General features: G+C 46.0%; 1 protein-coding gene across 1 annotated transcript; it reads left to right on the forward strand.

Annotated features, from left to right (window-relative positions):
• The first annotated feature begins 570 nt into the window (after positions 1 to 570).
• UTP14A (UTP14A small subunit processome component) lies at positions 571 to 19,463 on the forward strand. Its single transcript, XM_082864645.1, has 15 exons — positions 571 to 623; positions 1,678 to 1,756; positions 2,918 to 2,988; positions 3,480 to 3,544; positions 5,637 to 5,779; positions 6,085 to 6,240; positions 11,395 to 11,514; positions 11,613 to 11,707; positions 12,318 to 12,441; positions 12,524 to 12,601; positions 13,249 to 13,639; positions 15,412 to 15,818; positions 16,605 to 16,795; positions 16,925 to 17,024; positions 19,029 to 19,463. The coding sequence occupies exons 1-15, from the start codon at positions 598 to 600 to the stop codon at positions 19,299 to 19,301; spliced, it is 2,319 nt and encodes a 772-aa protein (XP_082720771.1). The 5' UTR covers positions 571 to 597; the 3' UTR covers positions 19,302 to 19,463.
• Positions 19,464 to 19,868: the final 405 nt, after the last annotated feature.

A 19,868-nucleotide genomic window follows, 5' to 3' on the forward strand; every position in this document is an offset into this window, starting at 1 on the left:
TTAAAAGTTGTTGGGAGATGAGGAAGTTGCAGCCACTGACACAGCCCATTCTTGGATGAAACTCTGTTACGTAGGGAAGTAGGAACCCAGAGCTGCAATTACAAAAGGGCGCGGGGTGAAAGGGGATTTTCTCCATGGGCGGATCGCAAGGACCTAGCACGATGCTGGCCACTTCCCGGGTGGTCAATAAAGCCTCGAGCTGGCTGGCAGCAGGCTCGCAGGACGCTGTCGATCACGGACAGACGCAGGAAGCTCTGCCCGGTTCCCAACAGCGCAGCACCCTCCCGCTAAGCTCACCCACCTGCGCCGCGAGGGAACCCGGGGGGCCGGGAGGACGGACGCTGGCGCGCCAGAGAGCTGAGGGGCGGGTGGGGTAAGCAAAGCGTAGTCCGCTGACAAGCTTTTATCTCCAGTCTCCCGCTTCCCAGCGGAACCCTCCCGAAGGGGTTCCAGTTTCTCGCACGCCTCGGGGCGGGCCGGAAGTGACGCACCTTGTCGCGCGTGATTGGCGGAAGCAGAAATTGCTTTGCGGCCGGCACGGAAACTGCTTTCCTTTCGGCTTCCGCTCCGGGCCCATGTGAGATTCAGGCTGGTGAGATGAGCTCGAGTCGGGCTGCGGAGAGGTGAGGCGTAGCGGAGGGGAAGCGGGGTCTGGGTTTCGTTGTGGGTCGGGTTCCCGGGCTTTTGAGAAATGGAGTCCGCCTTTTAGCTGGCGTCGGTTGTTCCCCTCCCAAGACTTCGCCATTCGTTACTATTTCCATGATCCATCCTTTAAAGCCCTTTTAATTTAATTTAATTCGCTCCCTCCACTCCCCGGCTTTTTAGTCTCATCCCTGTTGGTCCTGATGCGGCCTGTCCCTCTCCAGCTAAGTTAACGTGTTGCACTTTCCTCATCACGTGACTCCTTTTTCTGCAGCTGCTGGGGAGCATTTCAACCCTCCGCGCAGACAGTGACTGCGTTATAAAGTCCTCTTATCTTGGAAACCTTTGCTCATTGGAGTCATCCACAACATTTTCTGTGTCGTTTCATGCCTCCCGCCGGGGGAACTAAATATAATCTGTTTAGTAATGAGTACCTAGCAGAGTTTGACATATACCATTAGATAATGGTAGACTCTATAATTTGTTTCTGGGTACCAGTCTCCTAAGTTAAGCACCTACTTTGCCAAGCAAGCTCCAGCTGCTTTCTTCCAATTCCCCGTTTCCCTATTCCTGAGAACAAATGATCAAGATGTCACTTTTAAGTAAGCTTGCACCTTTACAGGTATCTTCCACGTGGAGGATTTAGAAATGTTGATTGTGATATTGCCTTGCCTCAAGGGCTAGCAACAGCGTCTTCTGCCACCTTACCTAGGGTCTGACATTTTTACAGCCTACCAGAGGTCAGTGGGAAATGGAGTGCCAATCAGTCACTGAAGAGTGTTAGATCTTTTTCATTTTCATGCAGTTCTGTATGGGTATTACTAACCAGTGCTCACTTCTTGCAGGTGATGCCTGCCGTATGCAGTCTAAATTTTATGTCTTGACAAATTTCCAAAGATGCTCACACTGCTTGGTTTGCACCTCTTCCAGGGGATAGGACTGTTCTGTACTAAGAACTGCAGTTATGTTTTAGAGATCATTTCAACATAAGAAAAATTGTTTCAAGTGATAATATTTCTCTTTTATCTCCTTTAGCAGCCTTCTGGCTTTAAACCAACAGGAAGAACTAGAGGATTTGCCAAGAGAGTACCCCTTGAGCACCAGTGAAGATGAGGTGGGTGACACCCACTAAACCGCCTTCTCCAATTTCCCTTCTGCCTCAAAATTAGGGTAGATGCCACATTTCCTGGAAAGAAAAGGGGTGACAACATTGTTTATACTTGCTCAGATCTCACAAATAAATTAGTTACAGGTTTCCACCACTGCCCAAATTAGAGTGTTCCTACGAAACTTTTCATGAGCTAAAATGGCATAAAGCAAAGAAGCTATTACCTTAGGACACATCTTGCTAATGGAAACACAAAATAAATCAAGATAAAGCATAGATGCTCATAGACAGTTCAAAGCTATGGCAGCTTGATGCTGAGATGCTAAGTGTAGTTTCCAGGGAAGGGGCTTGGTGGTGCCACTCTGAGTATGTGCTGCCTCTATAACAACTCACTGCAAAACAAATGCTAGACGCTATTTTCATTTTAAGCCTTTTTGTTTGTTTTTGTAAAAGCAAAAATCCTCTTCAGATTTTGTTCAGTTAGCAAAAGCAGGTACTAATGTAGGTCTTTTGTGAAAGTGAAGCGGCGTAAAGCAAAGCAAACTTTCAAAAAGCAGAGAATACCTGTATTTAGTGTTTCATGTATATGATATTGTATTAAGTGCTATGGGAATTCCAAGATCGTATATAAGATACACTGTCCTCAGGTTGCTTAAGTTGAGTATATAAGACCAAAACACATGGTATTATATGATTTCCCTATTTCCCAAGTTTGGATTTCCATAGAGGGTTATTTGATTATCCGACTGAAATATACATATGCATAATTAAGCTGGGTCTCCAACAGCTGCTATAGGAATTCCAGCTCTTTATTCTCTTGACAAAACTACTTAAATTGGTTTTATTATGTCAGTTTCTGTGTTAGATCACACTATATATTCTATACAGAAACATTTTTCTCATGGCACTTTTCTTCTCAAAACAAGTTAAGACAGAGGCATGGCATTAGCTCCTGGTTACTAAGGCTCTATGTTCCTTACAGTGAGGGAGTTTGGCTTATTGAAGCATTTCTTTCCATTTGAGCTGGAATGCCTGCACGCCAGACCTCATCTGATTCACCAGTTCTCCACTGACCAAAAGAATGAGAGATTTTACATGGGCCTCAATTGCCATACTGTCTTTTCCCTCCCCTCATCATTCTGATGGTTTTTCCTTTTCTGTTTCCAGGGGGACAGTGATGGAGAAAGAAAGCATCAAAAGCTTCTGGAAGCAATCAGTTCACTTGATGGAAAGAATAGGTAACATTCCCTTCGATTTGGACAGGTTATAACTAGCTGATTCCATGAGACTTATCTGCAGCTAACATTTAATGAGTGCCTAAGACAATGAAGATACAATTGTCAGAGCATGTACTTTGGAGACTGTAGGCAAGTTTTTTATCCTCTCTGCATGTCAGTTTCTTCAACTAGAAAATAAGATTGACATGTCCCAAAGTCACTCAGCTCATAAGTGACAGATCTAGTATTCAAATCCAGGTATGTTTGAATTCAAGTCCAATACCTTTTTCATTATGCGTACCTTGCATTGCCTTGTGTTTTTGAGGGGCTGAGCCTACATTAAGAGATGGTTAGACTACCATGTCCAGCTTAGGAACAGATTTCCTGGTTGCTTTATGACAAAACCTGATTCTAGAATAGAAATGAAACCAAAGCATTGTTTGAAGAGAGAAGTGTTTGTTCCCCAGAAAAATATATCCATTCTTTCTGTATTCTGTTTTGCTTAATTTCAGGCGGAAATTGGCTGAGAGATCTGAGGCTAGTCTGAAGGTGTCAGAGTTCAGTGTCAGTTCTGAAGGTAAGTTAACCAAAGGAAACTATCTGCATGGAACTTGTGGAGTTCCAAAAGCATAATGGTCACTTCCCAGCGTTTGTTTTTTTTGTGTGTGTGTGGTATGCGGGCCTCTCACTGTTGTGGACTCTCCCGTTGCGGAGCACAGGCTCAGCGGCCATGGCTCATGGGCCCAGCCGCTCCACGGCATGTGGGACCCTCCCAGACCGGGGGCACGAACCCGTGTCCCCTGCATCGGCAGGTGGACTCTCAACCACTGCGCCACCAGGGAAGCCCCCAGCTGTTTTTGATGTGGTTAATGAATCATACCATAAACACTACCGTGCCAGGGGTGAAGAAGGGTAGTCAGATGCTCTTGAATTTCTTCCATTTCTAGAAGAAAGCCAAAAGGCCACAGTCAGGATCTCCCACTGAGCTTGATGAGCTACTTCTAGGATAGAGGGACGTGAATGAAGACAGCTGCCTCTCACGAGCTTAGTCATGTCCCTGATTTCATTTTTATTTGAGTTCTCACAGTGCATTGAGTTCGGACAGGCAGATAATCTCTCCTCTACTGCTGGAGCTCAGAGAAGTCAAGTTACCTACTCAAGGACCTTCACCCGGTACAGTGTTTCTCAAACTTTTTTCTTTATTGCTCCCCTGAGGAGCCTTTTTAGGCATTTCTTTTCCTCACTTCCTCCCTCCCTCCTCACCTACTCTGCCACCAGGAATAAGATTTTCTTAGGTAAGGCTGAGCTTTGGAGGGACACAAAACTAATACAGTCAGCCCCCTGTAACTGTGGGTTCTACATCTGTGGGTTCAACCAATGTGGATTGAAATTTTAAATTTCAAAATATTCCAAAAAGCAAAACTTGAGTTTATCCCGCATACCAGCAACTATTTATATCGAATTTACTTTGTATTAGGTATTATAAGTAATCTAGAGATGATTTAAAATATACGGGAAGATGTGTATGGGTTATGTGCAAATATCAATGCTGTGCCATTTATACAAAGGACTTGAGCATCCTTGGATTTCTGTATTCTTGGTGGGTCCTGGAACCAGTCCCCTGTACATGGATGCCAAGGGATGGCTGTATCTAAGTGTTTTTTTTTTTTTTTTACCCCTGCCCACCGAAGAACCAGTTTTTACCCCTGGGTGGGGGAATGATATCACCCCGATTGAGAATATATGATCTAGTAAGTGGCAGTGTTTTAACTTGATTTTATCTTGATAACAAGTCTAGATGCCAAATCTTTTCCACCATATTCACAGCTTACGCAGCTTGAATGACTTATGTGCTTCTAGTAACCATTAACATAACCTCCCAGAACTGGTAACAATATATTCTTCCAAGCTTATCCATTCAGCAAATACTTACCGTGCCTCTACCATATATCAGTTTCTGGGACTACAGTTAGGAATAAGTCGCAACTTCGTGGAGCTTACATTCTAGTGCAGGGAGACAATAAGCGAATTACAACAGGATGATGCAGTCAAGTGACGTAAGTGGCTGCTTTCGGTTGGCTGGGCATGAAAAGCCTCTGAAGAGGCAAAATTTAAGCTGAGATCTGAATAACAAGAAAAGTCACCATGCAAAGATAGGGAGCAGTATTCCAGGCGAGGGGGCAGCTAGCGCAAATGCGCTAAGGAAGATACACGTTCAGCATGTTTGAAGAAGAGGAAGAAGGCCAGTGCGGCTGGAGCATTCTCCATCTGTGGATGACATGAGGTTGGAGAGACAGACAGGGACCAAAGTATAATGGGGAGCCATTGGAGGATTTTCAGCAGGATCATGACGTGCTACGATTTACATTTTCAAAACACTCTGGCTGCTGTGTGAAGAATGAATTGAAGTGGGGCAAGACTGGAAGCAGAAAGACCAGGAGAAAAGCAAATGACTGTTTTAAATAGTTTTCTGTCTTCCACCTTCCAACACGTTTGGGAATGTAGGAAGGCAGTGGCGTCACTCTGGCTAGTGACTGAAGTAAGAGGACTATTCCTGCTTCCCTGCAACCTGCCTGTCTGCCAGCATTTTCTACTGAGGTCTCTCCCTATGTAATGTTGAGGTTTTGCCTCACTTCTCAGTCTGACCAGAAAGTTTGTCCTTTCTGCAGGATCAGGAGAAAAGCTGGTCCTTTCAGATCTGCTTGAGCCTGTTAAAACTTCATCCTCATTGGCTGCTGTGAAAAAGCAGCTGAATAGAGTCAAATCGAAGAAGACTGTGGAGTTACCCCTTCACAGAGAAGAGATTGAGCGGGTGAGTCAAAGAAAATGTGGTCCATTAAGGGGGAGAAATTGAACTGACAAGGAAAAATAGCGTAAGAAGAGAAGGGGGGATGGCCTGAAAAATGGGAGGAAGGAAAGTTGTGGTTGCCTCACCCTGGAAAAGATTAAAACTGATCTCAGGGGAAGCATAGTCCTGAGAAGTAAGCAAGAGCTAATCTCTAGCATCCTGATTTCTTTCTTAAACTAAGAAACATGGCCTCTTAGTTTCCTGCTGGTCCTTTGAGTTTGATGCTTAATTTCATGGCTCTTTCTTTCTGTGTGCTTTGCCTGTTTCAGATCCACAGAGAAGTGGCATTCAATAAAACCTCACAAGTCCTCTCCAAATGGGATCCCGTCGTGCAGAAGAACCGGCAAGCAGAGCAGCTGGTTTTTCCCCTGAGCAAGCAGCAGTCCATCTTTGCTCCCATCGAACATGTGGTCAGTGGCTGGAAGGTAAGTGCAACACGAGGATAGCACACCTTGGAAGGTGAGATTGCACCGCGTGGACATTGCAGAGCCTGCAGTTGGTCTTGTTGGACACCTTAAGCCGAAATGGCAGCTGCAGTCATTTTAGTTGAGCGGTCAAAATGGGAGGGGGCGGGGGAGCAAGATTCGTAGCCAGTTGCCATAGCTCTGTCATCGCCCTTCCTCAGCTTCCTCAGCTTGGATTGTCCACTGCATGGTTATTTGCATGTGTTTGTGTGACCACATCTGATTGCCAATAGAGAAGGAACATAATGATGTTTTCTTTTTCACACACTGGATTTTTTTAAAAAAGCTTTTAAAGCCAACATTCTGACCTTGGGACGATCAGGAACCTGGCAGCATTAATGATGCCTTAGGAGGAATATATGAGCAGCAGAACCAAAGTTTGCTTGAAAAGGAATACCATATTAAAATATAGCAGATTGCTGATAATGACTAGAAGTCTAGCAAGTAACTCATTATGACTGAGCTGCAGAAAATAAAAAAGGTATTTTAGCACTGGGTTTCCCAAACAATGATCTCTGGCAGATGCTTCATCCGTCTGAAGTAAAAGGACAACTGTGAGTATGCTGGTGTAAGGTTGCCAGCTCTTTTTTATTATGAGGTTATTCTTTCCACTTTAATGGTGTTGAAATAGCTTTTCCTTTACAAAATGATGGTAGTAGTAAATGATGGGGTTGGGGGTGGAACGGTAGTTATGCCATTGGCAAAATTAAAAGTTAGGAATCCTGTGTCAGTCCCTAAAGTTTCAGTTTTTAGTCTGAACAACTTCAGAACAGCTAGCCTTTCTTTTCCAATACACCATGGGTTATGCAGTCTATAATGTGGTATTCTGTCTTTAGTAGAAAAATAGTCCAAAACATCAGTGCCCAAACCATGGATAGATGGCTTCTCTGCTTTCTATGAATCCGAAAATGGTGTCCTATGTGTCAGGAAGTTGAGGTAATTAAAGATCATCAAAGTAAACATGGCTTGCCGCCATAGCTAGAAATTGAGCAAGTCATTGCTCATTACGGGGATAAGCTCTGTTTCGGATACTGTTGTTGAAGTCGCCACCATTCGCTTTCTAGGATGCTTCCTTTTCCACATGAAAAAGAGACCAGGTTTAAAGTGTGGCTGCAGGATGGAAGGGAGACTTTAGGGGGAAAAAATTGAGGTAATACAATTTGCAGGATTCAAAAATAAGTATAGAAAATACATAGAGAAAAGTCTGACCCCACCCTTGTCCCCCCATCTGTTCATTTTTACCTCCATACTCACCCAGAGATCACCACTTTTTTATACATTTTTTGTTGTTGTTAACTTAAGAGTTTTATGGATATATTTATGTTTACCTCATTTTTTTAATCAAAAAAGTAGTAGTACTACTACACACTGTTCTGCACCTTGCTTTTTCCAGATGCTGGTATGACCTTAGAGATGGCAGGTCAATGCCGAGTTGGTCATTAAAGATGAGATGCGGGAGGGGCGGGTTGCACTGAGAATGGCGTAGCCTCTGATCTCCAGGAACTCCCTGTGCGAGACAGAGTGGGGCCCAGATGCTGTACACAAACCTGCTGTACCATTCATTCTAAGGTTCATCTTTTTTTTTTTTTCCTCGGTACGCGGGCCTCTCACTGTTGTGGCCTCTCCCGTTGCGGAGCAACGTCTCCGGACGCGCAGGCTCAGCGGCCATGGCTCAGTGGCCATGGCTCACGGGCCCAGCCGCTCCGCGGCATGTGGGGTCTTCCCGGACCGGGGCACAAACCCGTGTCCCCTGCATCAGCAGGCGGGCTCTCAACCACTGCGCCACCAGGGAAGCCCTAAGGTTCATCTTTGAGAAATTACACCAACATGGCACAGAGAAGTCAGGGGGTCCTTTGTGGCTGGCAGTGCCTTAGAGGGCAAAGCCCAAGGACTAGCAATATACTAGTATTTCTGGAAATTAAGAATCCAAAATGTCTGCACTTGTAGTTTTGGTCCAGTTTCCTAAAATTCCGTTTGACTCTAGCTGAGAAGAATTAAAGGGGATAATGTGTGAGAAAGCATTTGTAAACTGTAAAGTGCTAGAAATGATGTGAGGTAACTTCCCACCACTCCCTCCTTCCCTCCACTGGCAACCGACACTAGCATTTCCCAAAGTGTTCTCCTCAAAACCTTCTTTTCTCAGTATGCCCTGGGAGTGGGACTGGGTGGGGGGTTTGGTAGGGTTCCGTTGCTAGAAAATGCCACATGCCCCTACTGGAGATTGGCGGTCCACGGTGTATGCTAGACTTTTTTTAAAATAAATTTATTTATTTATTTTTATTTTTGGCTGTTGTGTGTCTTCGTTGCTGCGCACGAGCTTTCTCTAGTTGTGGCAAGCAGGGGCTACTCTTCGTTGCAGTGCACGGGCTTCTCATTGTGGTGGCCTCTTGTTGTGGAGCACGGGCTCTAGGCGCGCAGGCTTCAGTAGTTGTGTCATGCGGGCTCAGTAGTTGTGGCTCACGGACTCTAGAGCACATGCTCAGTAGTTGTGGCACACGGGCTTAGTTGCTCCGCGGCATGTGGGATCTTCCTGGGCCAGGGCTCGAACCCATGTCCCCTGCACTGGCTGGTAGATTCATAACCACTGCGCCACCAGGGAAGCCCCTATGCTAGCCTTTTAAAGGCTATGAAAAGAGAGTAAAGAAACCCCTATGATTTACTCTAACCCAGGTAGGACAGGCTGATTTTATTAAAAATCGAACACATTGAATTTTAAACTTTTAAAAAATGAAGTAAATCTTGTCAGTTGCTGAGGAACATGCTTTGGGAAGAGCTGGTCTCCATTCTCTCACCTTCTTCCCCTACTGCCTTCCTGAAACTTCTCTCAGAAGGTGTTAGCAAGGGGCCTCCCAGTAGCCAGATCCCAAGTCCTCTGCGTCTTCAGCCTATTTGACGCTATTAACACATCATGTGGTTAAAACTTCTCCCTTGGCTTCAGTGACGTAGTCCTGCCGTTGTTTTCTTGTCTGTTTGTTTTGCTTTTTATCTGACTCTCCTTAGTCCTTTTTATTCTTGCTCTGTAAACATGGTACAGATCACTCTCAACTCCTTCTGAGTTCCAGACCCATGTTCCATATGACTAGCAGGCCTCACCTGGCTCTCCCCTGTGCACCTAAACTTCTCAACAACAAAGAAAGCCTGGCATTTTCCTTCCCCAGACCCTGAAGCTCTGTACCACGACCTTCATGCTATAACTCAGTCAATGGCATAACTCCTTCTCCCCTCAACTGCCGGCACCCCCAGCCCATGCAGGGGGTCTAGTCCTGTAGTTCTGTCTCTGTAATAACTCTCACATCCCTGGTTCCTCCTCATTTTCATTTGACACCTTCCATAGAACCCCTTACACAATCACCAGGATTTTGTCTCCAAAACACAAAACCGATTATCACTTTCCTGCTTAAAATCCTTCAAAAGGCTCTCCACTTACCGAATGAGACAGAAGTGCCTGGCATCTTAGCTACACTGGACAGTGCATTGTTCCCTGACATACCTTCGCTTTCCCTAGGTCTGTGTTTTTGCTTATACTCATGTCTCCATTTGGCTTTTTCCACCTCCTTGTAGAATTGTGCTTATGCCTCAAAGCCTAATTCAAAACGTCTCTTCCCGGGGCTTCCCTGGTGGCGCAGTGGTTGAGAGTCCACCTGCCGATGCAGGGGACACGGGTTCGTGCCCCAGTCCGGGAAGATCCCACATGCCGCAAAGTGGCTGGGCCCGTGAGCCATGGCCGCTGAGCCTGCGCGTCCGGAGCCTCCGCAACCGGAGAGGCCACAACAGTGAGAGGCCCGCCTACCACAAAAAAAAAAAGTCTCTTCATTCCCCGAGCTGCCCCACCTCCTAATCAGAATTAATTGTTCCTTCCTCTGTGATTACTCCTGTGGTCTAATATTTAACCCATTATGTTGTTAGTGGTACATATGTCTCTTTCCTCTGAAAGGCTATGAGCTCTATGAGGACAGGAACTATCTTAATTGTGTATTCGTAGCACCCTGCACAAGTGCCTGGAATGTAGCTGCAATCAATAAATGTTTGTAAATTGAATTGAATTGGAGGGAGATTACAACATTGTAATATAAATCACTTTGTAGCCTGTGATTGATTACTACTGCAAATACTAAAAATGGAAGAACATGCACCTTTACTATTCAGTAGGTTTATGGTTAGATCAATAGTGCCGTGTAACGTGTGATGATGTGTGTTTATGCATTTGTCCAGATACTTGTAAGTTTTAACACTGACCGTGATGTATATGGTCGTTGAAGAAAACCACATAAAATACGTGCATGAGGTTTGAAACTGGCTCTTGCCCCAGGCTGTCTTTGTGCCTTGCCAAAGTGGACCATGACACGATCAGCCTGATTATTTTAGCCATCCTCACAATATCAGTCAAGCAGCAGATGGGGTCTTTTGTTGACATGTAAAGTCACTGGTTCACAGTCCATTCATTTCATCAGCGTAGACATCACCTAGTATGCAAAGTTAACTGGCAACTGAGGAGTTGGAGCCAAAGTTAGAAACTGATGAGAGTTAAATTTGAACTGTCAGGAAGCAGGCTAATTACCTGAAGGTCTTATTGTTAAAGGCAGTGTCTTTTTGTGCTCATCTTAAGACCTAACCTCCCCTTTTCTCTAGAAGTATTCTTAAAAGGAGGCTAATATGGATCTGAGGTCCCTAACTTTATGTTAAGAGTATTGTGCTTCAAATATACATAACAATACAGGGACCGTTTTGTTTTGCAACTCTTAAGACTGACAATTTGGTACTGCTGTTCCTCTCTCCTGCCAGCATTGACCTTAAGGGCATCCTGCTTTGAGTCTTAAGAGGATGGTATTGTTTTACATACATTGGTAATCTGAACACAGAGTGATCCCCCCGGTAATATTAGAGAGTAGCCTCGGAGTCCCCTTGCTGAAGTTGTCTTAAATCAGAATAAAAGTTAAGGCTTTATCTACACAGCTGAACAGCGAGCCTGGAACCCCCTTCTCTTGCTGTAACAGTCAATCCTATCCAGTTCGTGATTCCAATTATAATGTCATAGAGTATATGGCCATAGGATTGTAAAGAGGGAGACTCTAGGAGCATGATTTAAGACTTAAAGTGTTCTGTTACCTCCTTAAGGCAAGAACTCCCCTGGAGCAGGAAATTTTTAATCTCCTCCATAAGAACAAGCAGCCAGTGACGGACCCTTTACTGACTCCCATGGAAAAGGCCTCTCTCAAAGCCATGAGCCTGGAAGAGGTAAGTGTGCTAGGCCCTTTGATCCACCCAGACATGCTCTCTTTCTCCCAGCATTTGCCATCAAACCCAGGGGTCACTGTAAATGTCATTCATTATAGGTGAAGATGCGCCGAGCAGAGCTTCAAAGGGCCCGGGCCCTGCAGTCCTACTATGAGGCCAGGGCTCGAAGAGAGAAGAAAATCAAAAGCAAAAAGTAAGGAGGCCCCTGTGTACCGGCCTTGGGTTCCATGGAAGAAAGTGACGAGGAAGAATCGCGAGTCCTTAGGAGAGAACCTTGCCCATGGCGGCTGGGGTCATGTAGGAGAGGTCCCAAAGAGTAGTGACTAGCCTCTTTCTTTTTCAAACCAACCTCAGAGAGTTTTGCCTCCTTCAGTAGTACCTGCTCCTGTGGCTTTGGCTTTCCGTCTTGGTTTTGCTAAAAAGAGGACTGTTCAATTACTTTCTCTCCCTTCCAGGGCATCACAGAGTGGTTCTGCCGAATGAGCTCTTGAGTTCTACAGCTGTGGAGGCCAGTAGGGCTTCCTTCCTGCCTTTTTGCCTCTTTGGATCCTATTCTGCTCTTCCCTTGCGTTCTAGAAGCAGAGGGGACTCTTTGCTCTGCAGAGGTCTGCCCTTGGGGGCTGCAGGGACTGAGAGTCCCGCGGGGCGTCGCATGTCTCGAGCCGGCTCCCTGCAGCCAGCTAGCTCTGTGATGTCCTTTCCATTCCCCCACATAGGGAAACCCCTTGTGTGGCAGGGCACTCGTGTGTGGCGCCAGTGGTTCAGCTAAATCTCTTCCCCCATACCCCTCTCTCATCCTATAGGTATCACAAACTTCTGAAGAAAGGAAAGGCCAAGCAAGCCCTAAAAGAGTTCGAGAAGCTGCGGAAGGTCAATCCTGCTGCAGCATTGGAAGAACTGGAAAAACTCGAAAAGGCCAGAATGATGGTGAGGCTGCCTCTGGCCTCCAACCCTTGAATCAGCTTTCCCCGGAAAGCAATAAGGATCTCACTCTGCCCTTTCTTTCCAGGAGCGAATGAGCCTTAAGCACCAGAACAGTGGGAAATGGGCAAAGTCAAAGGCAGTTATGGCCAAATACGACCTGGAGGTAAGAGACCATCAGGGTGAGAGACCATCCAGGCTCGCTGTTCAGCTGTGTAGGTAAAGCCTTAACTTTTATTCTGATTTAAGACAACTTCAGCAAGGGGACTCTGAGGCTACTCTCTAATATTACCGGGGGGATCACTCTGTTCACATTACTGATATATGTAAAACAATACCATTCTCTTAAGAATCAGAGATGGAATTGGAGGAAAGAAAGGAAAATCCATAAGGATGCTAGCAGAAGCAGAGTTGGGAAAGAGCCATGAGGATGCTTGGAAAACCAGGACTCTAAAAAGGCATCAGAAAATCTCTAAGGCAGAGAGGAAAATGACTGGGAACAAGGTGGAAAGGGAGAGATGAAAGGGAAGCAGCATTGAAGGCAAGTCCAGTTAAAGGGAAGAGGAGTTCTGTGTTTTTTTGTTTTTTTTTTTAAAACCTTGTTTCACATGTTGATTCCTTGAGGACAAAGAATTTGTCTTCTGTTTTATTCCATAGCTGTTAACACAGTGGTGTATGTGCAGTTTGAACAGTAGGTACCAGTAAGAAATACTTAAGTCAGATTGAGAGGAGGCAGCTCTAAGAAATGGACCGAGAAAGGTGTTACTGTGGTCACTAATGACAAGGTGCTCGTGCCGTGACCCTTTCCTCCAGGCTCGCCAGGCTATGCAGGAACAATTGGCCAGGAACAAAGAGCTAATGCAGAAGATCCAGGTGGCCTCCGAGAGTGCGGAAGAGGAGGGAGGTGCGGAGGAAGAGGGTGAACCCTTTGTCCCTGACGTGGTGAATGAGGTGCAGGTGAAGACAGACAGACCGAACCCCTGGATGTTCAGGAATCACTCAGGTGACACAAAAGAGGCTGAGGTCCAGGGGGACCCTGAAGAACTTGCAGAGCCTGCAGCCCAGGAGGCTCCTGAAAGTGAGGAAGAAGGACCAGTGGTGGCGGAAGAAATTCTGTTGAAAGAATTTGAGGAAAGGCGATCACTTAGACGAAAGTCTGGGTTCAACCAGATCGCCAAGCCAGTGGGCAGTCAAGAAGCAAAAGGTGAGCAGTGGTGGACCAGAGGGGAGGGGTGCCTAGTGCTGGTGCTCTTGGCAGACTGAGACGGAAGCCGGGTCCACTCACCTGTGTCACAGAGTGATTAGGCTCTAGGTACTTTCAAGAGAGTGCCCTGGGTCCCTGAAGAGAAAACAGATTTGTCATGACCATTCTCCTTCAAAGGCATTTAATAAGCAGGCATCTGCATGGCTCTAGAGTGTGTGTCCAGTCTTCAGAAAGACAGAAGTACACCATCCTTGAAGGAAGGGCAGGAGTTAACATCACTGGTACCCACAAGCCAGTGAGAAGTACATGTGGTGGACTGGCAAATCTGAAAGTTGTTCACACCCACAGACACAGAGGCGTATTTTGAGACATTATGAAGTGTCTTCAAATCATCGCTGCAGTTGTCTGTCGATATGTTGATATGGGGTGTGATTTTCTTGATAGGAATGAATGACTTCACAAGGTACAGGGTAAATTAGAATTGTTACGCCATGCTCAGACTCGATTTGCATGTTATATATTAATTAGCAGCCTTAGCACCCTTGAGGCAGGTCAGAGTTCCCATTCTGGGGACAAAGCCTTATAAGCCTGCTTAGGAAACTAACTGCCTTCAGAAATCACCTGAATCTGGACAGATTCTTGGGTCCGATTATATTTCCTAGAGGAATAATGAATGCATTTACACGACAGCAAGTGGCAAAAAAAAAAGTTTGTTTTTCGAGCTGTCATTTAGAATGTATTGGAGGACCTTTACTTAGGGTTTTCAGCTAAAGACTTCTGGGATTAATAATTGCAAGCAGTCGCTTCCGAGAGGATTGTAGAAAGCAGCACCGCAGGCCGAGATGGTTCCTCCCAAGCCCCCTCAAAAGCTGCCCATCTAGTGAAATGTGTAGAACAGTTGGTTGTGGAATGAAAGGTGGATTTGGACTTCCTTGGATGGTAAATAAAATGATCCCAAACCTTTGGGGAAATAGTATCCTAAAATAGTGGGAAGGCATGGACCCCAAACAAAATGAGCAAGGAAAGTTAGTCCTTGAAAATAAACATGCATGTCCTCAGGCCAGATCTAAGTAGCTTCTTCCAGTGGCTTCAAGCCAGAGCTAGAGAGCAGGATGAACTTGGGAATGGAGGCAACTTGAGTCAACGCAAGGGACAGTTTAAAAGCATGTCACGGCTGTGTTTCCCTCGGGGCTCTCGGAGACTAGCAGTATTTGCTCAGATGATGCTCGTGGCTGGAAAGTGTGAGCTACTTGACTCTGCCACAGCAGATTGTGAAATGCTGCTTTAAGGTAAAACAATGCTGGATACAGTTTTTACAAGTAGGAAATTACAGTGTAAATTACAAATTAGAAATCACAGTTTTTTAGCAATTACAAATAATAAATGACAATGAAGTTGAATTTAGAGGCCACTGGCTAAAACAGCTCTTTTAATACAAATTTGGAATTTGGGGTGATCTTCCCAAGCAGAGTTTACGGGGAAATAAGCCACAGCTCCAGTTATACAGTGAGTCATTGGCAAAGCTGGGAATAGGACCTGGACATCTGCTTCCCAACATGCTGCTTTTAACTCCTAAACTCCATTGTCCACGACTTGACAGGTAATGATTAGTGAACTTGCCAGGAGATCCAGTGAATGGCATCTTCTCTTACCCATTTGTCCCCGTTAGCATGTCTCCCATGGTGCCCAGCGCCCAGCGAGAGGTCAGTAGACGCTTGTTGACAAGGCAGCTCCCACCCTACTTTTCCGACAGCTTTCATTTCTTCCCCCAGATCTTAGCAGCCAGGAGGTGCTGTCTGAATTGAGGGCACTGTCTCAGAAACTCAACAGGGAGAGCCATCAGTCCAGGAAGCAAGAACTGAGTTCAACGAGGACAGTTCTGGCGGTCCAGAGAGAGGAACCTGCCGGGGAGGAAGAGGAGCCTCTGTTGCTGCAGAGGCCGGAGAGAGCACGAACTCTGGATGAACTGGAGGAGCTGGGCAAAGAAGGATGTTTTCAAAACAAGGAGCTTCCCAGAGTTGCGGTAGAAGGGCAGCAGTTGGAGAGGAACCCAAGTAATCATCTTGGTGTCCCCAAGGAGAAGAAAAGGAAGGAGCAAATGATTGATCTCCAGAACCTCCTGACCACAAAATCTCCTTCCATGAAGTCCTTGGCAGTTCCCACGACAGTAGAGGAGTTGGTGAGCAGAGCCAGGGTCGTGGGCCATTGGGGGGTATCAGAGCTGGTGTGGAAAGTGTCCTTCCTCCGCGAGGAATAGAATCAGTGAAGTTCTGTGCTGGGGGCACATGGCGGCAGTTAAGAGGTCTGGAGTAGTATGGGCCCGGCTTGTCCCAGTGACAGTTTCGTAGATGCAAATTTGTGAGTGCCGCTGAGACTCCCTCACCTTAAATTCTGAGCCACCGAATCCTCCCTGGGGTGACTCTAAAGCCCTCAGAGGAAAGAGGGAGTCACTCAGAGCTCTGACCAGATGCCAGGCAGGACAACTCAAAGGTGAGTCAGTGAGCTGTTGACAATATTTTGCTCTACTCGGTGGGATCTCGAATGATCGGGGGGGGGGGGGGGGGTGGGGGGGGGTGGGGGGGGGGAGCGGCTCCCGGATTAAGTCACTGAAACTGCTCAAGTGAGGAGCCCTGGTGCCTGTCTTTTCAGAGATATAAGCTGGAGGACCCCCACATTCTGGCCAGGCCCACTTGGAGCTCCCCCTCCTAACACAGGCCGTTCCTTCCTCTACCCTGCAGTGTCCTTATTGAAAGTTGAAAATTGTGTCATATGATAATGAGCTAGGGATATTTACCCTAGAGAGAAGATTGGAGCTTGATTGGCTGCCGATGGGTTTGTAGTGCAAGACCATCATTGTTCCGCACTTCCCCCTAGGGGGCGCTAAAATGTCACGACCCAGCAGTTGAGCGGTCTTGCCACGAACCTCGGCTCAGGAGGCAAGCTGTAGCTGTTCATTTCTTCCCAGGAAGATGAAGAGAGAGATCAAAGGCAGATGATAAAGGAAGCTTTTGCTGGGGATGATGTCATCAGAGACTTCTTGAAAGAGAAGAGGGAAGCCGTGGAGGCGAGTAAGCCGAAGGATGTGGACCTCACTCTGCCTGGCTGGGGCGAGTGGGGTGGTGTGGGCCTGAAGCCCAGTGCCAAGAAGAGACGCCGGTAAGAACAGGGAAGAAAGCCTGTTAGAAGGGCACCAGGTTCTCCCACTTGACCCTCATGTGTCCTCTCTGCCCTTTTGACTAAGTCCTTAATGCTCTTAGTCAGACGTCCTGCCGTTCTGCTTTCCAGGTTTCTCGTTAAAGCCCCTGAGGGTCCTCCAAGGAAAGACAAGAATTTGCCAAATGTGATTCTCAATGAGAAGCGGAACATCCATGCAGTGGCTCATCAGGTGAGGGATAGAGAGCCTTTAGCAACCTCCTCTTTGCTGCCTGGCTCTCCTGCTTGGGAGGAGCGTTCTGGTGCTCTGTGGTCGAGGGATGTGTGATCTTGGCCACAGAATCGGATCTATTTTTCTTTTCACTGGCTCTGAGCTGAATAATTCCAAACTGACTCTGCTGTTTTAATTACTGGCTGGGAAAGTTAAAACTTAAAGGATAATCTTTGCAGCAATGGTGAGGCCCCCAAATCTGCATTTTCAGCTAGTAACCCCAGATAATGCTGATGCAAATGGGTCTCAGCAGACTAAGAATTGCCATTCTGCAGGCTTTTGTTTATAGTCCAGATAATGCTCAGAGGCTATAGGTTTAAGCTGCATCTTAAGAAAAATGAAGATCAACCAGTACTTGTTCAGGACAATGAAAAGATTTAAAATTGTGTCATGTGATAATGAGCTAGGGATGTTTACCCAAGACAGGAGCAGATTTGAGCATGATCATGGTCTTCCAGTATAATGAAGGCTGTCGTGTGGAAGTCATATAAAGCAGAAGTTAGAGGAAAGGCAGAGTTCAAGGAAAAACTTTCTGCCGGTCAGAAGAGAGAAGGGGTTGCTCTGGGGTTGTAAGCATGTGTAAAAGGGACTTGGGAATGAGACTGGACTCGGTGACCTTTATGTTCCCTTCAGTTCTGAAAGTCTGTGGCCCTGTGATCTGTCCCCAGCCGGTTTAATATTGAAATGAGTTGTATTTTTCCTTCTGAAGTGGGGGAGGGCTATTTAATAGGTACAGAAGAGAGGAGAAAATATCATTTCAGTAATACTCTGTTGATCTTATTTTGCTGCATAAATTGAATTGTAATCCCAGTTGAGGATATATAACCAGAAAATAGGCAATGAACAAGCAGTTATGGGATAAGAGGGAGAGAAAAGGGGTGCTTCACCGGGCCCGGATTCTAGGCGAAGGGCAGAGTACAGACCTCAATAAAGATCACCTTTCCCTTCCAGGAATCTTAACTATTTGTTTTTTAATACAGTCACAGTAAATTGACAAATAACTTTCCAAGAATCTCCCTTGATTTTCTTCATCTTTTTAATAAGCTATATATACTTCAGGTCCCAGCATGCAATAGAATAAAGCACTTTGAGCCAAAGGGGGAAAAACCTCCCAAGACTGCATATTTTGTGCAGGTGTTTTTTTCTATTCTTTTGCTCTGGGTGACATGCACAGATCTAGCTGTCAACCCCACTAAGACCCTCCCTTAACCTAAAGAATCTGTGTCCTTCACCACCACCAGGACTGCCCGGCAGTACTCAGCTTCTCTTGAGTCTTCCATTGAGTATCTCTAGAGACTACTGATTGTAACTTACCCGTTTTTCTGCTTACATCTTTTTGCTCCTCTTTGGCCATTGGGGAGGTGTTTAAAGATTATTTATATGTCTGAAGGTAGCGCTTTGGTGGAGTGAAGAAGAATCCTGGGCAAGGAAATGAGACTTGGGAAGAGCATGAAGCTAAGTGTAATAGCCTGGTAGAGTTCAGGATTCAGGAGTAAATCTTTGGGTTCTGTAAAACATCAATCCTGTGAATCAAGGGGAGGAAAGGAAGGGATTAAGAGCATGAAGAGGGTAGGAGAGTCACAGAGATACACCAATACTCAGATGTGTCTTGCAGTCACAATGTTGTATAGGGAGACCCACTAGGGGCCAGCAACCTGCAGCTCCTGTAGTGTTCCTATAGCTGCAGGGGCCTTGTTGGGATGGTTTTTCAATCCCTAGATTGTTGTGTAAGCCTGGGGGAAGGGAGGTTCTAATCCAAATTAGGCCCCTCTACTCCCATATGCCATCAAGCAGATTGGCACTCCTCAGGTTGGATGGGGGCATGGGGATACCTTAGCCTCTCAGAAGCTTCACTCACTGCAACCATTGTGTAGAACTATGGCCTATGTGCTAAAACTACCTGACCAGGTGCCATTAGAGTTTACAGGCCTGGCTCATGCCACATCACTCTGCCTTCCTTTCTAGGTGCGGATGCTTCCATATCCATTCACACACCATCAGCAATTTGAAAGGACCATTCAGACCCCTATAGGATCTACATGGAACACCCAGAGGTCCTTCCAAAAGCTGACTATGCCCAAGGTTGTCACCAAGCCAGGCCATATCATTAAGCCTATAAAAGCAGAGGATGTGGGCTACCGGTCTTCCTCAAGGTCGGACCTCTCTGTCGTACAGAGAAATCCAAAACGACTCTCCATACGTCACAAAAAACAGCTGAAGAAAAACTCTGTAGATTGAGTTGCTGGAGTAATGACACCTTGGTGCCTGTAACTGGGAGCCCTGACTGCTCCTCCATTGGTCCGGTTTTACTCCGAGCTGCAGGATCAGTTCCAAAACTGGCTTAGCACACCGTGGGTGTAGTTAAGCCACATTTTAGAAATAAAGGCGTTCTTTTAATCTGTTTAACTGGAGTGTGTTCTGTGTTGTTTCCCATTTCCTTCAAGTTAGACAAGACACCTTTGGATGCTCCTCATTGCATTTCTCCAGTCGCACTTGTCAGGGGACCTTATTTTCTTACCAAGGACTATGTTGTCCTAAATTGGACTGGAGGGAAGTTACTCTAGCCTACAACCTTAAATCCATCATGTCGGATATAACCATAAACAACCAGTTTAAAGAGTCAGGGATAGTAATTAAATACTGTATATTCTTAACCTCTGAACCTAGCAGCATTATGCACAAATCATTCAATTGGATTCTGCTCGAGGCTGGTCCTAGGATGGTGCTGAAGCTGGGTTCAGCTTTAAGTCTAACCACTATGGTTTTCTTTTCATGTGTGAGCCTCCCAGCTTACACAGGTTGCTA

This window comes from Leucopleurus acutus (genome assembly GCF_964270905.1).
Source record: "Leucopleurus acutus genome assembly, chromosome: X".
Taxonomy (NCBI): domain Eukaryota; kingdom Metazoa; phylum Chordata; class Mammalia; order Artiodactyla; family Delphinidae; genus Leucopleurus; species Leucopleurus acutus.